The sequence below is a fragment of the Cibotium barometz genome, chromosome 8 (genome assembly GCF_041138505.1).
Source record: "Cibotium barometz isolate CiBa-2024 chromosome 8, ASM4113850v1, whole genome shotgun sequence".
Classification (NCBI taxonomy): Eukaryota; Viridiplantae; Streptophyta; class Polypodiopsida; order Cyatheales; family Cibotiaceae; genus Cibotium; species Cibotium barometz.
In genome coordinates this window covers 60699783-60724880 of record NC_141053.1, presented here as the reverse complement: position 1 = coordinate 60724880, position 25098 = coordinate 60699783, and the positions used below count along the sequence as shown (strand labels likewise).

General features: G+C 40.8%; 1 protein-coding gene and 1 pseudogene across 2 annotated transcripts in view; both read left to right on the top strand.

Moving 5' to 3' along the window:
• The first annotated feature begins 480 nt into the window (after positions 1–480).
• LOC147636513 (peroxidase P7-like) lies at positions 481–12471 on the top strand. The gene is made up of 6 exons (XM_086802124.1): positions 481–599; positions 709–805; positions 1235–1306; positions 1393–1432; positions 1603–1790; positions 11724–12471. Exons 1-6 carry the CDS (start codon positions 481–483, stop codon positions 12432–12434), a joined length of 1227 nt encoding a protein of 408 aa, XP_086658250.1. The 3' UTR covers positions 12435–12471.
• Positions 12472–12625: 154 nt separating this feature from the next.
• Positions 12626–25098, top strand: part of LOC147636512 (peroxidase P7-like) — a 29225-nt pseudogene continuing 16752 nt past the window's right edge. Inside the window, exon 1 of the transcript XR_015266415.1 lies at positions 12626–12717. The product of XR_015266415.1 is annotated as a peroxidase P7-like (transcript). The remainder of the gene's footprint in view (positions 12718–25098) is intronic.

Here is a 25098-nt window from a genome sequence, read left to right as displayed (position 1 = left end):
TGATTCAGCAGGCTGGGGGTTGGGCAAAGTATGTCAGGCATTTTTCTGTAAAGATGTTTTGAGTCCGTATACATATGGGATGCGTGGTGTGCAATAAAACTTTGCCTTGAATGCCCTGGCAAATGTACAGGCTGAGTGGTTTTGTTGTGAACTAGTTTATGCACGTGTTTTTTTGAGAGCAGATGCTGGAGTCTGGGAGTTTTATGGCAACAATATGGTGTGCGGGTTATTACTAAAAGCAGGGCACCGACTGAATTGGTCATGTTTGGTAAGTTGAGACGCTAATGATGGTGGCCGTGGGCAGCTCTTGTACTGGACGTATGGGCGCCGCACGTGAAATTGAGGAAAGTAAGGTAATAAAGAAGAAAATGTGGCCATTCTTGAGGCTTTGAAGCTAAAAAAAATAAAAATAGAAAAACATGATACACGTGGCCAAATAAATTAATGGCCACTTGGGAGTTTTTAAGGACCGCCAGCTTGATGTCTAGAAGGCGCAACGGTGTGAAGGATGGGGAGTGTGGCACTACAGAGAATCTGCAGCGTAAGGTAGTGGGGGTGGCTTTTGCAGAGTGCCGCTCTGGGCGTGTGTGCAGACTACGGTGTGCTGAGAGAGGTTGGCCGCCTTCGAGGAGAAACAGACGGGCGTGTAGAGATAGCCGCCTGATGTGTAACGAGGGCTCGGGCCGCTTTGAAAAGGTGGATATGCAGGCACCCTGGTGATAGAGGGGCTCTTGGGCGCAACGGCGTAACTGGAGTGCTAGGTTATAGATTGGCGCAGCCATACACAGAGGAAAGGCTAGCAGTGGTTGGTGTAGTGGGTAGCGCATGAGACGTCAGCGAGGCGAGCATAGAAGGACTGCTGGGGTGTGAGGCCGGCTGCGAATAACTGCCGTGTGCAAGGAGGGAACTGGTACACGTGGAGACGCCGCCTAGGGAGGTTGGCTAGTGTGGAGCGCTGCCTGGAAAAAAGATGGTCGCCTATGCTGTGTGCCTGTTGGGGGGCTTCAATTTGTGACCAGAGCGCGCGTGACCACGCACACCTCCAGATTCACAGTCTCAGTTTGCGGATGACACCAATGAGTTACTCAATAATGATCAGAACTCTCTCTTGACTTTCTGGAAGGTGTTGGACACCTTTTTCTTAGCATCTGGATCCAAGGTAAATCATACTAAAACGAGTTTATTCTCTGTAGAAGGAAATGTTCCTAATTGGCTAGTGCAGCTGGGTTGTCAGGATATTCGTGCTGGTGAAGTATTTCGGCCTGCTGGGTATACCTATGGATTTCGGAGTTACCCTGAAGCAATGGTGGGAATGGGTAGTTTAGGGGAAAGTTGAATAGGTGGCTGGGTATGTAGTTATTGGTAGCTGGCAGAGTGTTGGTAATTGAATAGGTGGCTGGGTATGCAGTTATCGGTAGCTGGCAGAGTGTTGGTAATTGAAAGATTATGTAGAAACTTCCTGTGGATAGGGGACCCTTTCAAGAGGAGCTACCAAAGTGAGATGGGAATTCTGTTGTCTCCCCAAGGACAAAGGGGGATTAGGGGTTGTAGATATACACGCTTGGGCTGACAGGCTTGCTGTTAAAACTATCATTATAGCAGTTTCTCACCTTGAGGAACTATTGTCCGTGCTGCTATTCAAAAACATTGACCAATTCTCCTTTGAGAAATTTTCAGGTTGGAGGGATCTGCCGCCGCTGATAGGCCATGAAGCTATTAAGCCGAAAGGGTCGGAGCTTCTTCGCTCCTTGTGGAAGGCTTGGAACAAATTTCGAGATATGGCAGGGGTGGTGTGGGAAAGCAGACATAGCTACTCTATCAGAGCTCTTGACTCTCTATGGTTTCCTCTTAGACCATTGCCATCAGTTTCTCATAATGTAATGCATACTGCCCTACGTATTCACAAAAAGGGCATCAGAGTGTGGGCAGATGTGTGGCAAACTCACTCCCAAAGGTGGATGACCAATGATGAATTGATTTTGAGCTTCTCACTTCTTCCTTGGGAAGTTCGGTTAGTTCGTGAGCGTATCAACAACTTTCCTGAGTGTGAGGTTTGGCAGCTGACAGTCTTAGAGTCCTTATCCCTCAAAGCTCTATGCTGGAGAGGAGGGTCAGCATTTGACCACCCCCCTCGTGTGCCTTCGATCCCTGTGCATGTGTTGCTTAATAAGAGATGGTCAGTTCTCTATGACATGCACCAATGGAACTTTAAGTATTCACTAATTTAGTCTAAAGAGATTCAGCCTAAGAAATCAGTTTTATTGTAGCTGATTATGCATAAAGCCATATGGATAGGTGACAAGTGTAGGAAATGTGGGATAACAGATGGGGTGTGTGCTAGGTGCAAATTGAGTATCAAAGATATTGGTCATCTGTTCAGAAATTGCCAGAGATCTGTAGCTATTCTCTCATCGGTCTGGTCTATTTTGGGTGGTCTGACCTCTGCTAAACAACTGTTACTAGGGGATACTATAGGGGTTCTCCCCCGGTGCTAGGCTAGAATCAGAGCTGAGTTCCTTTGGGTGATATGGAAAGATAGATGTGCAACTGCATTTGAAAGTGCTTACCAGATTCCAAATCTGAAAAGTCTTTTAGCTGACTTTCATGTGCAGATATATGATTTTCATATGATGCAGAACAAGATTGTACACCACTCAAGATGGGGTGCTTGGAGAAACTCAAACTCAACTAAGGAACATGGATTACTTCATCCAGGATCAGCTGAAGGAGCACCAAAGGAAGATTGCTGAGCCCAACCATCCGCTTTGTGGCTATGCTGCAAACCAGAATTGAAGCATTAAGCTATGATTATTGAGGGTTTTGGTTATGTACTGAGGACTTTTGATTGTGATGATTGTGATGAGATGAACCCAGTGCTGTATTGCAACCAGTCATTGTAATTTTGTCTCTCTTAATTAATTCACTCCCGTGCTTGTTGGTTTTTTTAATAAAAAAAATCAGGGTCCGCATGTTCGAAAAAATTAAATAAGGCATTGAGGGCCTATGTGCACATGTTGTGAGTGGACCCCAATATTATTAAGGTAAAAATTTAAAGATGAGTGAATTTTGAAAAATGGAGGCCAAAAATATATTGAGTACGTGCCATTTTCCCTGTCGTGAATATTGAGCCAAAAATAGTAAGGCTTTCCTTGTTAAATAAAGTGATTAACCCTGTGTAGGTGTTGTGTGTGCACCATTATTAAACTAAATTTGGCAAAGGAGGGTAAAATGACTAAGGCTAGCAAAACCAAGGGTGGAATTGGGTAGGTCGTAAGCCATTTGTGGGATGTGGGAAGTGTGGAACTGGCCAAAATTGGATGGTGTGGAGATGGCGTGGTCTCCCCTATTAGTTAACTTTGGTAAAACTTAAAGGCACATACATATCTTAAGGCTCACTCTAGCCCACAATTTAACTAATGCATGGCCCACAAAAATCTTGAGTAAACTGAGCCGTGAGGAGTGCCTAGAATTCACTTTAGTTTAGTGTAGTTTTATGGTAGGCTAACCATACACTTGGCAAAAATGACTAAGGCTAGCAAAACCAAGGGTGGAATTGGGTAGGTCGTAAGCCATTTGTGGGATGTGGGAAGTGTGGAACTGGCCAAAATTGGATGGTGTGGAGATGGCGTGGTCTCTCCTATTAGTTAACTTTGGTAAAACTTAAAGGCACATGCATATCTTAAGGCTCACTCTAGCCCACAATTTTACTAATGCATGGCCCACAAAAATCTTGAGTAAACTGAGCCGTGAGGAGTGCCTAGAATTCACTTTAGTTTAGTGTAGTTTTATGGTAGGCTAACCATACACTTGGCAAAGGTAGTTGGGCATGTAAAACCTACACACTTGATAGCTCCTAGTTCAGCCCTACAACCATGCCTGAAATTTGCAACCCTGCCTTGGGCTTCAAACTTTACGGAATTGATTGCATTCCCCCCCACATAAAGAATCCACATGTCACTCTCAAACTAGGGATACTCTTGCACTAAGTTCTCCTCTTTCTCTCCCATATGACATTTTATGTTGGAAAGAATTTCCACTTGATTAAGTATTCCCATAATATCCTATTTCCACTTGTCAATGATGATGAAGAGACAATAGCTTTATTACTAAATAGTATGCTTGAAGAATATGACAATATTGTAACTACACCTCTGAATTTTTTGCATCTAAAAGTTCAAGATGTGGAGTCCTCTCTTATGGGAGAATATAAAAAGAAGCACCTATGACATGAAGCCTATGAGGTGGATCAAGCATATCTCACTCAAAAGAAGAATGGAGAACCTCCTCAATGCAATCATTATGGTAGGATTGGCCATCTCACAAATGAATTGTTATCACAAGGATAAACCAAATCTCCAATGCACAGCATTTGGAAAGCTAGGACATCTTGTAGAAAAATGCTATAACAAGGATGAAGAAAACATTGCTAGCACCTCTACACTTCAAGCAAACAGTGCACTATGCAACCATGTAAACACCTCTTATGATGATGAAGATGAATCATGGGCTTTTTAAAGCCATGTAACGATCTCCATTTCCGATATATAAATTATCACCTATAACCACCTATGATGTAGGTTTTGTGACACGTCTATGCCCACATTATCTCTCGCTTGGCCATGTAGCCCTAAAAGGGGAGACTGATGGGAGTGTTGGGTCCCCATGCCCAACTCATGATAGTGCACATGAGGCACTATGTTTCATGTAGTTATGATGGGGCTTTGATGGGATACACTATGCTTAGAAAATACCTAGGACTCATGCATTTTTATTTCATGTAGATCCATGCTCATAGGAGCTATGCTATTGCATTATGTTTTAATGTCCATGTTCCATGTATATATCAAGGAGGGTGTTGGATATGCTCCATCACATAAATATATAAACATCCCCTTTCAAATTCAAAGGTCATTAAGGTATTAATATTGGCCCTTTTCACTCTTGTAACAAGGTCTCAAAGCAACCATAATCAACATGCCTACATCAACCTTCTTTGGAGATATTCTTCGAGGAAAGAGGTGGAGATAATCACGGCGGTAATGTAGGAGGGCATTATGGAGAAAGATTAGTAGCTAATCACTAGTTAATATCATGTACCCAGAGCCTATTTAAGAGGCATCGAACTAATGGAATCAAGCATCTCTATTTTTCATCATTTGTAGTGTTATTATGATTAATGCTAATCACTATTATCAGCCTTGGAGAAAGATTAGCACCTAATCTCCAATTAATCTCATATAGATGGAGCCTATTTAAGCGGCATCGAACTAATGGAATCAAGCATCTCTAAGGGTGTGTACACACTATAGTGGTGTGTAAACACTAAAGGTGTGTACACCACCCTCTTATTAAGAGGGTGGTGTACACCCTCTTATTAAGAGATTCTGAACGTAAAATTTGGCCTTGGTGCCTATATAAATCATTGCTCATGATGGAAGCACACTATAGGTGTGTACACACTATAGTGGTGTGTAAACACTAAAGGTGTGTACACACTATAGTGGTGTGTAAACACTAAAGGTGTGTACACCACCCTCTTATTAAGAGGGTGGTGTGTAAACACTATAGGTGTGTACACACTATAGTCATGTGTAAACACTAAAGGTGTGTACACCACCCTCTTATTAAGAGGGTGGTGTGAAAACGCTATAGGTGTGTACACACTATAGTCATGTGTAAACACTAAAGGTGTGTACACCATCCTCTTATTAAGAGGGTGGTGTGTAAACACTATAGGTGTGTACACCCTCTTATTAAGAGAACATAAAATAGGGCCTTGGTGTCTATATAAATCATTGTTCATGGTGGAAGCATTATTATAATAATATAATAATTGTTGTGATGTGTAATCTTTTTCTATAATTGGTTGGTGCATCTCTTTCTTCCTCTTACTCTATCTATCTCTCTATCTATGTGAGAACCATTAGTAGTTAAGGGATAATGGGCTCTCTATGCCATACATTGAGTATCTTTGTAGTAGACATGAGAGAGTACCTCCATATACTAGTTGAAGTTGGAGATTGCCTTAAGAAGTGACTTAGTTTATTGTTTACGTCCATATGACCCTATGGTCTTGCAATTTCAACCACCTCTAGGATGAGGTAAGGTACGCCTCTCCCTTATAATGGAAGTCTCTCTCTCTCTCTCTCTCTCTCTCTCTCTCTCTCTCTCTCTCTCTCTCTCTCTCTCTCTCTCATGGAATAAGACTCTGCCCCAAGCCTCTGGTCATTTGCCATGCACAGGTGCTAGTAAAATCATCTAGGTGAGCAGTTTTAAGTTAGAAATTCTAAAAATAGGAAAGAGACTATATATACATATCTATATATATAAAGTGTGCAAAGATAAGGGTGCTTTTACCCAAGATGAGAGGCAAGCAAGCCATCATTGAAAAATTGCCTCGTGCTATGCAGAACACAAGGCAAGCACGGTGGGTGATCATTGTCGCCCATGGGTAAGGAAGCGTTGATGAACGATGGTAACACACGACAACAAGACATCGTTGAAGGGTTGGCCACATCTTGGAAGGCATTCTCACACAATGGCAACAACATGGAAAGGTTGCAAGGTGGCTAGGTGTGAGAAAGAGGGTGGTTTTGTTAAAGGGCTAGTTGACTGCAACACGGCTACAAGAAGGCATCACAGGGTGCAAGGTATCATGCACAACAATAGATCACATGGGAGAGTAAACATAGCAAGGCGGGTGAGATTCGAGGGCACTACCATTGCATTTTCAGAGAGGTATTTGGACCACTGGCTAGAGTCATGGACTATTGTGATGATCAGCGATGCTTGGGTTTTTATCTCCTGGAGATCCGCAGGCTCAGAGAGTCCATTATCAGGAGCAGACGCCCGACTGGCAGGGAGTCCACACAGAGATAGATTACTTCCACATAGAGACAGATTACTAACTTCTTTAGAGGGACTACTCGGGAGGACAAACAGCCGACAGCCCAGCAAAGGGCACCCGGTGGGACTCTAGTTGAGAGAGCTATCCAGTTGGGCAGATCTAGACGCCCGAGGGTTTGCGGATCCTCACATCGGAGACGGTGCCTACACCGGAGGATTTAGAGCATCATTGCAAGGCATCAGGCTTGTCCGACTAGGCATCTCACTATGGCAGATATCCAGGCCATCTGGCAGAGACCCATGCTAGAGCTCCTAGGATGATTACGACTCTAGCTATATATTGTTGTACTCATTGTCACTTTTGTACTCCCCCATATTCATGTATTCAGGTATCCATGTACTCATGTACCCCATTTTGACTAGTAGCATTAGCTTCCCCCCTACTGATGTATTGTGGGGCTATCTCTTTTCTTTTCCAGATAGTGTATCAGATGTCACATGGTTGTAACTTTGGTCTCATAGGTCACTTTGGCCTTTTGAAGACGTTAATATAACATTTCATTTCATATCTCTCTCTCTATGTCAATATCTCTCTATCCTTCTCTCTAAGCGAATGGTTAAAATTCTAATTACCTTACTTATAATTAGGGATTAACAAGACTATGGTTGATTGGTTTTTCTTCTATTGTGGCATAGAATAATTTCTTTGAGTGCTAGTGCTTAGGGATAATCACTTTTTGAATCCCCTCTCTAATCTCCCTAATCTTGTCTTAATTCCTCCCACCTCAAGGAGTAAAACTAAGTCCATATTAGGGAATTTAGAAAAATACCAAATTTCGTTTTCATATGTTTATGACAAATTAACCAATAATAGGTTGTTAAAATGTATTAATTTATTTTCTCCAAATTGCATATTTATGATATTGAGGCTTACAATACTCAAAGCAAGTACTATATTTAAGGAGGACAATCTTATGGGAATGCTTTATTGAAATGGACATTGTCTCTATAACGAATTGTGTAATCACACTCATCTTGTTGCCTCAACCACATTTCGAAAAATATAGAAAACAACGTTTGATCAATTCAAAGTCATTAATTAAAGAAAAACCCTTTACAAGAATAGCATGTCCTACTTCAAACTCAAACTTCACAAATATCTTCACTTCCATGAACTCAATAATGAGAGTGTCAACTTGATGATGTCCTTATGTCCATTTATATAACTACCAATATGGCATTGATTATCATATTTGTTTATAAGCTAGTCAAAGATAATAATGGAGATAGAAAAATTATACTTTCAAATCCAAGAAAAATACAGTTCTAGATAGACCGATCGTTGAAGATAAGGCCTTATGACACTTATAAATTACTATGACTATAAAGAACCAATGGTCATTTTACAAAATAGTTTGAATGAAACATAATGACAAATGATGGAAACTTAATATGGATGACACATTGCAATCAAAACTCATAGTTAGCAAAGAGCCCATCTCCCTCCTTGAGGTTGTTGGATATGCTCCATCACATGAACACATAAACATCCCCTTGGTAGAGTTCAAATTCAAAGGTCATTAAGGTATTAATATTGACCCTTTTCACTCTTGTAACAAGGTCTCAAAGCAACCAAAATCAACACACCTACATCCACCTTCTTTGGAGATATTCTTGGAGGCAAGAGGTGGAGATCATCAAGGAGTTAATGTAGGAGGGGATTATGGAGAAGATTAGTACCTAATCACCAATTAATCTCATGTACCCATAGCCTATTTAAGATGCATCGAGCTAATGGCATTAAGCATATCTATTGCGTATCATTTGTAGCATTATTATGATTAATGCTAATCACTATTGTCAACCTCCTTAATTAACATTGGTATCAAGAGCCAAGGTTCATCCTTACAATGCTATAACCATTCAAAGTACACTACTAAGGATCCTGATGTAACCGCATCATGCTATAACTGCATCATCCTGTAATAACTGCACCATGCTGCAATAACTCAAAGTTCGTTGTTGTGGGCGGTCCTGCTGGTGACTCGACTCGAATTTCACTGTTGAGGCAATCCTACTAGCGACTCAACTCAAAGTTCATTGGCTGTGGCTATCCTACTGATGACTCACACACCAATTGCTGTGGGCGATCCTGCTTATTGAGATATCAAGCTCAACTAGTGCTACGAGAGACTTTGATGGCCCACTTGGGTGATAACTTCCTCATCTACACCACTGGCATGGTTGGTGAGATTATGGGTTATATGCGGCCAGTGGGATGACAGGCTGTGTGACAACCATTTTGGAGTACTAGAGACTGGCATAGTTATAGCACTAGCTAATTTAGTCGGGTTCACATTATGGACCGACGCTTGTATGTTGTAGTAGGTAGTACTAACCCATATAGTGTGTACTCTTATCTTTATGTTATGTTGGTTGAGTAGAGAAGAAGAAGATAGAAGAAAATTTAGCTATCCATCTCTCTCTTGTGTGATGATTTAGTGGGTGTCTATCTGAATGGGCTTGGCAAAGAGTACAAGCCATTCAAGACCTCCATTACATGCCATTCAAGACCTCCATTGCAGTTAGGAAGAATATTCCTAACTTTCAGGACTTAATATCTATGCTGATCATAGAAGAAAAGGCTTTTAGGTGAGGATACTTTTTCACAAAGCAAGAACACATCAGAACAAGCCTTCTACTCTAATTTAGGTAGAGGCCCTTCATAGCTCCCCTTCTTTTTCAAGCATATCTCCATAACTCTCTTCTTTATGGACTGACCCTTGTATGTTGTAGTAGTGAGTACTAACCCATATAGTGTGTACTCTTATCTTTATGTTATGATGGTTGAGTAGAGAGGAAGACGATAGAAGAAAATTCAACTATCCATATCTCTCTTGTGTGTGTGTGTGTTTGCTTGCTAGGGTTTGAAGCTCTCCCTCTCCCCCACATTCTCTTTACTACTACTGATGACTCATGCATCAATCGCTTGGCCAGTTGATGTTTGAGATTTTTATAAAGCTTGACTCTGATATCACCTGCTTGGTGTAACTAGAATGCAATTTGAATATCAATTGCTTGCTATCAAAATTACTGCTAGTGAAAAATCTTGTGAGCAAGCTATGCCAAACCCAGCTTGGCCCACTTAGTTCTGCTCATCACAGCCCCAATTGCGCACCGCTCATCTTCGTCATTCCATGCTCAGCTCAACTCAGCTCTGTTCCTCTCAATTCAGCTCCGCTCTGCTCCTCTGAGCTTAGCTCAGCCAGGAACAAAAACAAAGTTCAACATTCTGTAAATCTGAATCTCATTCGAGGAGGACAAGGCTCATTAGAGGGCAAGTCTGTAAAATACTGGCTCACTACTCTTTGAATTAAAAGTTGGTATGACTAGCTCTTGTCACATTTTAGAAAATTCTAAAGAAATCATACATATCTCATCATCTGACTCTGAATCTTCAGTAAATCAGCCACAACAAAGTCACAAAAAATCAGAAATTGTAAGTGAAAGCTTAAGCCTAGAAAACGAGTGGTCTCTGAAGAAAGATGACTTTGGATTCAAAGATCAAAATCAAGGATAGAAGGAAAACCATGGTATTTTGACTATGCCAAATATATTGGTTCACGTGATTTCCTTGTAGCAAATGCATTTGTATGGAGCTGGAGTGGATAACTAAACTTTTTTTAAAAACTCAGTTTCCTTGTACAAGGCATTACACACTTCTTAAAGAGAATATCTCAAGTAAGACCTTGCCATCATTTCCAAAACTTCAATGTTCGAGAGATTTACTTGGGGAAATTTTCATCATTTGGCAGACTAGGCACAAGTTTATCCTTCAAAAGAAAGATTTGTGGAAAGTAATTACTACATCTGAAAATGATACCTACCACAAGGAAAGGAAAAACATAATGGAAAATATTTGACACTAAGGCACTTACTATTTTATCACTTGGACTAGTGATCAATATTTACATCATATTTCAAACATAGAGTCAGCTAAAGGAGCATGGGAAACTCCTAATAGATTCTTTGGTGCTAGTGGAAAGAATTCAAAGATAAATATGAAGTTACAAATCTTTAGGCTCACTCTAAGACTTGAGACTCATTTCCCAATCATCTTAACAAGATGAAAAGTCTCCTTGCACAACTAGCAAATATCAAAGCACATGTCAATGATGAAGATACAATAGCTTTAACTATTATGCCTGAAGCATGAGATAATATTGTAACTACACCTCTAAATGTTCTGGATCTAAAAATTCAAGATGCGGAGTTCTCAATTATGGGAGAATATAGAAAGAAACAACTATGACATGAAGCCTATGAAGTGGAAGAAACAACTATGACATGAAGCCTATGAAGAGAAGCTAGTGGATCAAGCATATCTCACTCAAAAGAAGAATGGCAAACCTCCCAATGCACTCATTGTGGTAGGATTGGCCATCTCACAAAGAATTGTTATCACAAGGATAAACCAAATCTCTAATGCACAACACGTGGAAATCTAGGACATCTTGTAGAAAAATGCTATAACAACAAGGGTGAAGCAAACATTGCTAGCACCTCTACACTTCAAGCAAATAGTGCACTATGCCACCATGTAAACGCCTCTTATGATGATTAAGAGGAATCATGGGCTTTTAAAGCCATGTAATAATCTCCATTTCCCATATATAAATCACCTATAACCACCTATGATGTAGGCTATATGATATGTCTATGCCCACATTATCTCTCACTTGGCCATGTAGCCCTCAAAGAAGGGGAGATTGATGGGAGTGTTGGGTCTCCATGACCAACTCATGATAGTGCACATGAGGCACTATGTTTCGTGGAGTTATGATGCATTTTTATTTCATGTAGATCTATGCTCATAGGAGCTATGCAACTCCCTCCGGGGCTTCCACGTGGTGGACGACATCAGGGCCGCGCTGGAGCGCCAGTGTCCGGGAGTGGTCTCCTGTGCGGACGTGCTGGCCATGGCCGCCCGCGATTCCGTCCTTGTGAGTGGCGGCCCCTTCTACCGCGTGCTGCTGGGACGGCGCGACGGGCTCTCCGCCAACCGCTCCCTCGCCAACCAGTTCCTCCCCGGCTTCAACTTCAACGTCAGCGATCTGGTAGCCAAATTCGCCGCCGTGGGCCTCTCCGCCAGCGACATGGTGGCCTTGTCCGGAGGCCACACCATCGACAAGGCCAACTGCGCCACCTTCAGCTCCCGCTTGCAGCCGCCCACTACCGTCGACGACCCCACGGCCCTGGCCTCGTCCTACCGTGACTCCTTGCTCCTCCAGTGCCCTTCTGCCTCCAGCGCCTTCGTCAACTTGGACGTGGGCACGCCCACCCTCTTCGACAACCGCTACTACACCAACCTCCTCAAGGGCCGGGGCCTGCTCCACTCCGACGAGGTGCTCTACTCCACGCCCGGAGCCACCCACGACCAGGTCGCCGGCTACGCCGACAACCAGGCCACCTTCTTTCGGGACTTTGCAGCAGCCATGATCAAGATGGGCAACATCGCAACCCTCACGGGATCTCAAGGCCAGGTCCGCACGCAATGCGGGGCGGTCAACCGCGAGTGCTTAGCCTAAGGTTCCAAAGGGAAACATAACCTTTTAACATGGAATGGTGGAAGTTGGAAGCGGTCTCTCTGGCTGAGGTGGATGGAGTCGCTACTCTGACCACTTCCACCACATCATACATGGTCATAAATGGAAGAGACTCGGGGTCCGCTTTTGGAACATCGATCCGACGATCTCTTTCTAACTCTTCTGCCCAAGTGTGTAAATCTGTGTCATCCTCCACCAGCAGCCCACTCACGGATCAGTTCCTCTTTCTTCTTCCTTTGCTTCAAGAATATGCTGCACTCAGCGAGCCTCATCCTCACACTAGTTTGCAGCTGGTCGCTCGTGAGCGCCGCGACATGTTTTTGGTTTAGGGTGGGGTTTTGTTTCCTTATAATGTAGTCCTTTTGGTGGTGTGGTTGTCACTGGATTATGCTGGAGCTTCTCTTTGTTATCTACATTTGTTATCTACATTTTCTTTTGACCTTCATATTACCTTTATGCCTAGAGTATTTGTTTTGGTACCTTTGTTTGTACCTTTATGCAAAACAACTCTCCTGATTAATCATCATGCATCAAGAGAATTTCGTCATCTCATGACCATCATCATTTTGGCATAAATAAATGTACCATTATGTTAATTATATGTGCTCACTACCATCCACAACACTTGTTGACCGTGGACTAGCTAGACTACCACAGCTGGACCACCACCCTACACTGACTGAGCCGCATGTCAGCACCACCAAATGTTAGAGCCTATGTTAGAGCCTGCCAGATGCCAGCGCGGCGCCAATCATCACAGAGTCGATGCTCCCTTAATATCCAATCAGTGCACTTTATTACTAGTGAATCACATTACCAACAGATACTACAAGAAAGTAATATAAAAGAATGTAACCTAAACTTTAGAAGGCTGGCTTCCAATTGTATCGTATTGTCAATGATGTGGTTTGGACCCCAAGGCTCTTTTCAAAGACAGCAATTTCATTGGAATGGTTCAAGTTCTAGAGTCTTAGGTTTTGGAGCTTCAAGTTGTTGAGCTTTCAGCTATTTAGTTTTGGCAAAATGAGTTCAGACTCAATGGTCTCACTTTTAGGCAAGGGTTATGTCACGGGACCCTTTAATCTCCTTGAAGAAATAATTAAAAACTCATAAAATATATCAAACATTAAAAACAAAGACTTTGAATTAAATGGAAAATCAAATCACATAGCATAACATAAGGTAAGAGAAAGAATAACATTACCATCAACACAAGATTGGGTGAAATCTCCCCCCCAACGTGTGTGGCTCCACTCCAGAACGCGGTATTTAAATCATATTAATAAATTTAGCCCTTGGAGCTATAAATAGCATAGCTTTTTTCAAAATTGGGCTTCTTTTTACAAAATTGAACCTTAGTCCAATGTTTTTAAGACATTTTATCAAAAATAAACCTTGTCCAATATATAATTACTTATGGACCTTGTTACGTAAATGACTATGTACACATTTATACCTATACATTAATCTTGTACTCATTTGTATATTCCATTAAACTAAATCCTGTATAAATTAAATTAAACATATTTTTGCAAGATTATTAACTCATCAAAAATATGAATAAATATATACTTGTAACAGTCCTCCCTTTTGAGGAAGCAATTGTCCTCAATTGCGTAAAAGAAAATGCTATAACAATAAAAATAAATCTACACCTGTAACATTTCTTGGAATCATGTTTATTAGCTTTTTGTCAATCATCTATCTTAGTGTTAATACTTGTGTCATGGTTGGTCATTAAGAGATGTGTCAAATGATTTCGGAGAGGTTTTAGGGTTCAAAGATGTTGATGCTGAGGTTTGAGGAGTCATTGTTTTCTTAGAAAAATCATTTTTCTTTTCACAATTCAAAGCTAGAGAAATAGTTGAGTTAAGAGAATGTTGTCGAAACATATTTACCTCAGATCGAATTGTAGGTTTCAAACCTGCTTTGAACTTTCTTGACTACCTACATTTATAATAAAGTTTGCCAAAACCTGTCCACATAAGTTGATATATTTTTTGTGTTAAGCCATGTTGCAGGTCTATGTTCACCTTGTTTGATCACATTCCACCATAAGGCAGCACTTTCGATCAAGTGATTACAAGCACATTTAATTTTATCCTTTTCTGAGAACTTCTTGCCAGAGAAATAGTCATCTAGTTGGCTAATCCAAGCAATGAGAACTTGTGCATCCTTCTTGCCATCATAATTTTGGAAAGTGAATGCCTTTCGACTGATTCGTGAGTCTTTCTTAGAATTTTGAGCACGTAATGTAGCTTTAACTGTGTGTCTAACTTGATCACTTTTCTTGTCATCTGAGTCGAAAGAATCAGAAGCATCACGTTTGCATTTGATATGCTTGACTTGACGCCCTAATTTGTGTCGGAGTTCTCATTAATTAGCAATTTGTTCTCAAAGCGCTAAGAGTTGTTCTTGGACCATGGGCGGAATGGGTAAAGTAGCCATTGCAACCTTTCTTTCTGAATAGTTCCCTTTTTTTGGGGAGAGATGAGGATAGGAATTTAAAAAAAAAACCTTTCTAAAAATTGATTTTAAAGAAGTCGTTGGTTGTGGGTTTTCTCTCTTCGAATTTTTGGTCACAAAAATGCACCCAACAGAGAGAAAGAGAGGTAAATGGTCATGGAATAAGGTATATATATATATGTATATATATATATGTATGTATATATGTATATATATATATGTATGTATATATATATATATATATAAAGTTTGTAGAAAAAAGAGGTTTATCAAAGCTTTAATATTAAAGCTTAAGAAAGCTCTTTTACTAAAGGTTACAACACCTTAGTAGAGCTAAAGAGAAAAGTTTTAATAAAAAGCTTAATAAGTTTTGAGGAAAAAATGCTGCACAGCCCCTTTTTGTAAGCTTTAATAAGCATTGTTAAGCTTTCCTGATTAAAGCTTAGTAAGCTTTTATTTAAAGCTTACTAATTAAAGCTTATGCTTATAAGGTTTTCTATGAACTTAAACCCAACGCAGCTTAATCAAAGTTTAATGAAAGCTTAACTGAAGCAAATCGGCGCATGACCAGTCCTGTAGTGCATCATATCCTACTGTCCTAAAGCAAAAGTCAGAGGAGGTATTGTGCTTGGGCTTGCTAGAATACCTGGATACTGCAAATATGGGTAGTTTCTGTTTTGCGTCAGCTAGGGTTTAGTTCTTTATCTAAGTGTGCTAGCTCAGTGTACATAATTTTGTCCCAAGTAACCTCATCTGCAAACATAAAAATACCCATGGATTTTTTTTGACAATTAAGTAGTCCTATGGGTAATCATTTCGTTAAAAAAATTGAAAATGGAGCAAAAGTAAAGAATAAATGAGTGTTGCAATGGGAAATCACTTTACACCCACAATCATAATCACCAGAGTTAAGACAATCACAAATCGAGATGACCTTATGACAAAAACAACCAATGAAAATTTCCTCCTTGATTAAAATTATTACATTCAGGTTACTCTTTCCGCAATTCAAAGCATGTGGTGACACGTGATAAGGAACTCATAATGCAAAAATTTGATAAAAATAACATATGAGGAAACACTTTCAATTATATTTCAAGATAAGATTTCAATATAAAACCATGCACAACTTTAGCTAGGTTGACATCATCCTAAGTATTAAGTTCAAAACTTCATGTTCCAAGTCCACTAGAAACCCAATAATCCCACATCCACCTCAACTTTCGTAGATGTGGATCCATCCCGAAATTAAACTAAAGAACTGCATTACTAACTTTGAAAATCCAAACTTTACATTCCAATCCACAAAAAACTTTCGAGATGATGGTAGACAATGCCAGATCCGATTTTCAATAAGAGCAGTAATTGTTGAATTCAGTGCTCCTCAGAATCCTCTTTAGATAATCTGGTTGAAATTTCTACCATAAATTGGGAACCATAAACTACATGGGAGCCTTTACTTAGAGATTGTATGCCGTTGAAAAGGTGTGTACCCTATTGTGTCCCGTTTGGCTGAATTCTAAGCACTTTGGAGTGCCCATATATATCCGAACAAAGTTTCACTTCCGAATCTGTCCTATTTTCATTGATTTCCTTTTTTAGATTTTTTTTCCAAAATTTTGTTGCAGTATTTAGACTGGCCATTTACTTATGATACATTGTAATTTTGTAAATGAATAATCATATAATGTTGAGTCAATCACTTCATGACTTCATATAATGTTAAGTCAAGCTCCTCATGACTTTGTTATAATGTTGAGTCAAGCTCTTCATGACTTTATTATAAAAATGACTTCCTTGATTAATCAGACAATGAATCTAGTAATAAATCAACTCATACAAAAATTTGGCACAGCTAAAGTGGCTTTATTATCACTTAAAGCCTAAGCCTCAACCCACTTGGTATAATCATCTATTGCCACTAGAATATAATTATTGCCACCTTGGTGTGAGCACGAAGTTTGAATGGTCCTATAGAATCAAGACCCCACTACGATTCAATGGGGGAAATATTAGATTATGTGGCATATCTGATTATGCAATGCTAGGCTAGCCCAATCTTTGACAAGCATCACATTCTTATGGGAACTTCTATGTATGTCTCAAGACTCTAGGGGTCTCTATAATCTTGCTTGAAATACTTTTTGGAAACTCCACCAAGAGGACAATGATGAGCTAAAAAAAGCAAATAGTAATGACCATGTCGGACACCTCATCACTTGGATGAGTTTTTGCATTGTGCAAATGGAGAAGGACGGGTGGTTAAGGTGGATATATCTAGTGGAAATTGAACTACAGCTTTGGGTTTTTCCCTAGCTCTTTCTTGAAGAGTTCCTAGGCAGCATAGTAGTACTCCTTCCAATACTTGGCCTAGAGGAGGTGGAGATATCCAGGGTAATAAATAGGGATACTTGGGAGCATAGCAGTACTCCTTCCAATATTTGGCCTAGAGAAGGTGGAGATATCCAGGGTAAATTAAACTACAACCTTGGGCTCTCCTGCTCTAAGAGGTCCTAGGACCATCTTCATATGATTGGGAAAAAAAATAGGGATACCTAGGAGCATAGCACTACTCCTTCCAATACTAGGCCCATCTTTGTTCGAATGGGAAATAAATAGGGATACTTGGGAGCATAGCAGTACACCTTCCAATGCTTTGCCTAGAGAAAGGTAGGGTCACCAACACATAGCTTTGGGTTTTTCTCTAGCTCTTTCTCAAACACATCCTAGGCCCATCTTCGTTCAAGTTGGGAAATAGATAGGTATACCTAGGAGCATAGCAATACTCCTTCTAATACTTGGCCTAGAGAAGCCAGAGATATCGAGGGAAAATTAAACTACAGCTTTGGGTGTTCTTGCTCGAAGAGGTCCTAGGCCCATCTTCGTTCAATTGGGTAAATAAATAAGGATACCTGGGAGCATAGCAATACTCCTTCCAATAGTAGGCCCATCTTTGTTTTATTGGGAAACAAATAGGGATTCCTAGGAGCATAGCAATACTCCTTCCCATACTTGGCCTAGAGCCACCACACAGGTTTTTTACCCATGAGTTTGTGTGTGATTGGGGAAGCTCTGGGATGGGGAGAGCAAGTTCAAAAATGTCTTCCCACTTCACCCGTTGGGCTGACTAGGCCTCTCATGATGTCTATGGCCACCCCCCATGCTCCACTTAGTTTCTTATAGGGCCAATGTCAAGTCATCTCCTGTCAAATCTTTGGATGTGCTAGTACTGATGAGATATGTGTGACAAGAAGAAATAAATCTAGAGCATGTGCTAAGGTTTGGCCCTCAAGTTGGAAGAGCTGCTAGCCTACCAAGTCTAATTCTATCCATGTGCTCCATGATCTCTGGCTATTTGGTGACCTGGTAGCAATCCTATGTGTGATAGATGATGAGCTTATGCTCCAATTTCTTCTTGGACCGGATCTTGTTGTCGATCAAGTTGCCTTCGACTTCTTGGAGTAGATCCACTCCGAGAGAGGGGAGAAATTGGTGGCTATTTTCACCTAATACTCCAAGAGTTTGGGGACCTTTGTGGCCTTCCTCTTCTTGGTGGGTGGTGTGAGCACAGCACTGTGTCTGAGGAGGCCTCTGATGCCCTTGATGTAGCTACCGTGATCACATTGGGGGAGACGTAGGGCTCCATTGGGGGAGACATAGGGCTGGGATACTAGGAGGATTTCAAGTTAAAATTTGTAAGAGTCTACCTAGCTAGAGAGTGAATAGTGGAAAATAAGAGGAGGGAATTGTTTATATGGCTTTTTCTTGGGAATGTATCTATGTAGGTTGGTACATATGTTCATAGGCCAATCTTAAGAACATGCGTACATAGAGTGTATGTGCATTCACATACCAATCTTAGGAACATGTGTACATAGAGCGTACATGCATTTGTATGTGTAAGCACAAAAGTGAACGTACATGCACAAATGAAACATGGGAGTGTGCATGCATTGATGAGAACATACATTTGTTATGCAGGTGCAGTGCTGAGCCATGCCTATGTGAGTGTCCTAATTATCGATATTCCGATCTCAGGGCATTAGATCGTACCCTCATCGTACCATGGACTAGGTTTTTCCCCATTGGAGCCCACCCATCTCCTAAGATGTTTTGAGAAAGCTAGTGATTAGAGAACCATTTATATAATCAATATTGGCTTCCTTGTAGACTCTCCTTCACCAGTCACCATCCCTTTGCTTTCTTCTTAGTCTCCTTTATTGTTTTCTCCATTTCAAGCATTGTTGTCCACTCTTTTGACTACTTGCTTTGACATTTTTATTTAATTTTTTTGATGGATATCCCTTTTTATTTAGTTAGGGTGAGGTACCTTTTTTCTAGTCCATCGTTTATTGATTTTTCTGATGGGTATCTCCTTTTATTTAGCCAGGGTGTGAGGTGAAAAGATGCAGGGGAGAAGAGAGCTTGAGCTCTTGCAAGCACACACACAGAGTGACACAAACCCTAGAAGACAACACACAAGGTGAGAGGCTGAAAATTCTTCTTCTTCACACAATAAAAGAGGTCTACAAAGAAGATAAAGTGACTAACACACATAATAAAGTGTATACAAGCGGTCCATAATGTGAACACGCTAAGACGAGTGGGTAGATGTGGATTAGTCAATGTAGTCTAGTTGTAGAATCTCTGGCAAAGATATGTCGGTGCCAGCTACCAAACACGCCAGTGATATAAATGTCAAATGTTCATGAAGGCGTCTTGTGAGTGTCAGCTCATGTTGAGCTTCACATCTCAACACTCCCCCTCAAACTCAACTCCAGCTCATTAACTCCAAGCATATCTCGAAACCTGCAGAGCTTCTTAGCTCCCAAGGCCTTCGTGAGAGGATGTCAACAATCTGATCCTGTGTGCTGACGTAGGCCAAGTCGATGTTGCCTGCCAAGACTCTCTCCCTGATGAAGTGGTAATCCACCTTAATGTGTTTCGTCTGTGCATGAAAATTGGGTTCTTGGCAACTGTATACGACTAAGATTGTCACAATATATGAAAATCTTTCTCTCCACATGCAACCCCAAATCAGCAAGCAACTTACGTAACCAAGCTACCTCACATGCTGCCACCGCTCCTCTATACTCTACCTCTGTACTCGACAAGGCAACTGTGGGCTGCTTCTTGCTGCTCCATGTCATAGCAGCACTCTCCAATGAAAACATAAATCCATTGGTACATCTCCTGTCTGAGATGCTACCTGCCCAATCTGCATCTGTGTACCCATATAGCTCCAATCATACACCTACTGCATAAAACAATGCATAATCAACAATGGCCCTCAGATACGGAAATGTGCGTCGCACAATGTGCACGGAACTTGCATGAACTGGATGTCTAAGCCGATAGTGTAGCTCAAATCTGGCCTACTGATCGTGACATAGATCAAACTCCCCACAATCTTCCTGCACATAGTGGGATCCTCCAACCAACGCATAATTTGCATCCGCACTCAGCTTGCCATTTGGATCTAATGACACTCATATTGGCTTACAATCAGCCATCCCATACTTGGACATTATGTACAATGCATATTGTCTCTGTACAACCAAATACCCTCGGGTGTGCGAATGAGCTCAATTCCCAGAAAGTACCACAGATCTTCCAAATCCTTCATCTCAAATTTCCTTTTGAGAAGACTTTTCACATGCTCAATCTCTTCTAAGTTGTCACCCCCAATAATAAGATCATCTACATAAATGGTGATGATCACACCACCCTTATCACTCTTGCGCACATATAAAGAGTGATTTGCATCTGCCATATGAAAACCAATAGTGATAGGATATGCAACAATCTTGTCGTGCCATGCTCATGGAGCTTGCTACAAGGCCTTACGAAGTTTACACACATCCTCTGGGTGACATGTATACTCAAAACCTAGTGGCTGGTCCATATACACCTCTTCTTGCAAGTCACCATGCAAGAACGCATTTTTGACATCCAGCTGATGTAAAAACCAGCCTTTAGCTGCAGCCACTACAATCACAACTCTCACAGTTACCATCTTTGCAACTGGGGCAAATGTCTCCTCATAATCAATCCTATGTGTCTGCGCATATCCTTTAGCTACCAATCTAGCGTTGTACTTGCTTATGGTTCCATCATTGTTATGTTTCACCTTATACACCCAATAGCTTTCTTACCTTTAGGCAATAGCACCAAATCCAAAAAACTGTTGAAAATACCTTGCAGTGAAGAAACGAGGCCTGTAACGCACTCGAAACGCGAATTTGGCTGACAAAATGTTGTTCGATTAGATAACATACCTGCTCTATAGCTCTGCACCCGCAAAGATAGCTCCTCAATCAAAGATGTGTAGATCCCAAAGCTACTGAGGGGGTGTTGTACCTAAACCAAAAAGGGGAAAGAGATGATGGTGCTCTTACCCATGTAGTACCACTTCCTTCCTTGCTTATTCTTGCCTCTTTCTTGCCTGCTTAGCTCTCACATGAACCAGGCTCTGATACCATAAAGAGAATGTGGGGGAGAGAAAGAGCTTCAAACCCTAGCAAGAAAACACACACACACAAGAGAGGGCAAGACACAAGAGAGAGATGGATACCTGAATTTTCTTCTATCTTCTTCTTCTCTACTCAACCAACATAACATAAAGATAAGAGTACACACTATATAGGTTAGTAATCACTACTACAACATACAAGGGTCAGTCCATAATGTGAACTGGACTAAATGAGCTCGCGCTATAACTATGCCAGTCTCTAGTAATCCAAAATGGGTGTCACATAGCCTGTCATCCCACTAGCCGCATATCACTTGTAATCTCACCAACCATGCCAGTAGTGTAGATGCGGAAGGTATCACCCAAGCGGGTCATCAATGTCCGACGTAGCACTAGTTGAGCTCGATATCTTAACAAGGAGGATCACCCACAATAATTGATGCGTGAGTTATCAGCAGCATCGCCACAGCAAAACGAACTTCGAGTTGACTTGCCAAGCACCATGGCCACCATAGCAGCAAACTTTGAGTTGAGTCACCAATAAGATCGCCATAGCAACGAAGTTCGAGTTACTACAGCATGATGCAGTTTCATCAGAATCACCTCAGTAGTGCACTTTGAATGGTTGCAACATTGTAAGGATGCACCTTGGCTCTTGATACTAAATGTTAATTAAGGAGGTTGATAATAGTGATTTGCATTAATCATAATAGTGCTGCAAAACAGATAGGTAATAGAGACGCTTAATGCCATTAGTTGGATGCCTCTTAAATAGGCTATGGGTACATGAGATTAACTAGTGATTAGGTACTAATCTTTCTCCGTAATCCCCTCCTACATTAACTCCTTGATTATCTCCACCTCTTGCCTCTAAGAATATCACCAAAGAAGGAGGATGTAGGCGTGTTAATTGTGGTTGCTTTGAGACCTTGTTACAAGAGTAAAAAGGGCCAATATTCATACCTTAATGACCTTTGAATTGAACTTTACCAAAAGGGGATGTTTATGTGTTCATGTGATGGATCATATCCAACAACCTCAAGCAAGGAGATGTGCTCTTTGCCGACTATGAGTTTTGATTGCAATGTGTCATCCATATTAAGTTTCCATCATTTGTCATTATGTTTCATTCAAACTATTTTGTAAAATGAGCATTGGTTCTTTATAGTCATAGTACTTTATGAGTGTCATAAGCGGTGCTTGGGCTCTGGTCGTCGCCGAAGATACCCACACGTGCATCGGGGAAGATATTGGAGCAAGGAGTAAGAGTTATTTTCTGAATTTGGACATGGATCTGGTTGATTGACCTTGCTGGTCCTCAACGGATGAGTCCATGGCTCTTTTATATGGATCTGTTGGTTGATCTTGCTGATCTTCAATGGAGATTCCATTTTGACTTTTATAAGTGAATATATTGCCACGTACTATGAGGGTATATGCATGAATAGGTGGTACACTAGCTACCAAATTTTAGGTTTGGGAGCTGTGAGGTAGCTCAGTTGTTGGTAGCCATAGGAGTGTTGGAAATTTTAAAAGATTTCAATAAGTTTTTTATTTTATTCAAAGGAGTGGGGGCACTACCTTTGCATGTCTCGCAACCATCATGAGGAGTGCCCGTGACAACCAAGCCACCTTCTTTCGGGACTTTGCAGCAGCAGCCATAATCAAGATGGGCAACATCGCAACCCTCACAGGATCTCAAGGCCAGGTCCGCATGCAATGCGGGGTGGTCAACCGCTAGTGCTAATCCTCGTTTAGCCTAAGGTTCCAAAGGGAAACATGGAATGGGAGCTCAGGCTCTAGCCTAAGGTTCCCAAGGGAAACATAACTTCTTAACATGGACTGGGAGGGGAGGTGCCGAGTTGCTTCAATCGTAGCTCCGTTTGCACCTTTATATGCAAACAAACCTTCCCAATTAATCATCACGCATCAAGAGAATGTCGACACCAGGGGTTACATCTTCAGTTAACTTAGCTTCTTACCAATTAATCATCACGCATCAAGAGAATGTCGACACCAGGGGTTACATCTTCAGTTTACTTAGCTTCTTACCAAGAAGTTTAGCACTAGTGTGACTGATCTTATCTTACTACCAATATCTGTGGCTAGCTTCTAAGCTTCTAAAGGGAGCTCTTTCACAAATTGTCTGGAGCTAGAAATGATCCTACCAGGGCCTTGATGGGCTCTTGCATTCCTGTTTTCCCATATGGCATTCAGGACACAACTTCTAATGACGTGCCATAGCGTATACATTCCTTCCTATACACCCAAGAAGTGTTGTATTCTATCGATACTAATAATACAAAACTCCTTGCATTTTTATTAAAAAAAATGTCGTCACCTCGTGACCTTCATCATTTTTGCATAAAGAAACGTACCATTATGCTAATTCTATGTGCTCACTACCATGCACAACAGTAAACACCTTTTCTCTCACCTTGATATATGGGTTCGTGACTATTGACTTCCCCAAGCTCAAAAGGAGATATATCGAATCCTTTGAGGACTTCATGCTACCCTCATCTCACGACTTCATGAGGACTTCATGCTACCCTCATCTCACGACTTCATGTTGTGAACGAGGCCTCAACACATCAACTCAATTCTTCATGTGCAAGTCCTTAAGGCATTCTCTTTACACACACGTAATCTTCTTATGAAACTTTTGTAATGCATGCTCCAATCTCTTTTGATGAATAGGCGTACATGTTATCTTTTCATGAAACAATTGTAACGCATGCTCCAGTCTCTTTTGAATAGATTAATTCTACTACCTCTGCTATCCTTGTTGTTTTTGCAGTAGCTGCTCTCTCAACTTCACTATTTCTAGTGCTATCATTCCTTATTTTCTTAGCAAAGTGCAGAATATCCTACTGTCCTAAAGCAAAAGTCAGAGGAGGTACTTTGCTTGGGCTTGCTAGAATACCTGGATACTACAAATATGGGTAGTTTTTGTTTTGCATGAGCTAGGGTTTAGGTTCTTTATCTAAGTGTGCTAGCTCAGTGTACATAATTTTGTCCCAAGTAACCTCATCTGCAAACATAAAAATACCCATGGATTTTTTTTGACAATTAAGTAGTCCTATGGGTAATCATTTCGTTAAAAAAATTGAAAATGGAGCAAAAGTAAAGCATAAACGAGTGTTGCAATGGGAAATCACTTTACACCCACAATCATAATCACCAGAGTTAAGACAATCACAAATCGAGATGACCTTGTGACAAAAACAACTAATGAAAATTTCCTCCTTGATTAAAATAATTACATTCAAGTTACTCTTTCTGCAATTCAAAGCATGTGGTGACACGTGATAAGGAACTCATCATGAAAAAATTTGATAAAAATAACATATGAGGAAACACTTTCAATTATATTTCAAAATAAGATTTCAATATAAAATCATGCACAACTTTAGCTAGGTTGACATCATCCTAAGTATTAAGTTCAAAACTTCATGTTCCAAGTCCACTAGAAACCCAATAATCCCACATCCACCTCAACTTTCCTAGATGTGGATCCATCCTGAAATTAAACTAAAGAACTGCATTACTAACTTTGAAAATCCAAACTTTACATTCCAATCCACAAAAAACTTTCGAGACGATGGTAGACAATGCCAGATCTGATTTTCAATAAGAGCATGTAATTGTTGAATTGAGTGCTCCTCAAAATCCTCTATAGATAATCTGGTTGAAATTTCTACCATA

Excerpts from the sequence above, each read along its gene's own strand:
- LOC147636513 (XM_086802124.1), top strand. The coding sequence starts at position 481 with ATGTCTAGAAGGCGCAACGGTGTGAAGGATGGGGAGTGTGGCACTACA. Across the intron at positions 806-1,234 it reads CAGAGGAAAGGCTAGCAGTG|GATATTCGTGCTGGTGAAGT; the intron begins GTTGGTGTAGTG and ends CTGGGTTGTCAG. Across the intron at positions 1,433-1,602 it reads CGGTAGCTGGCAGAGTGTTG|TTTCTCACCTTGAGGAACTA; the intron begins GTAATTGAAAGA and ends TCATTATAGCAG.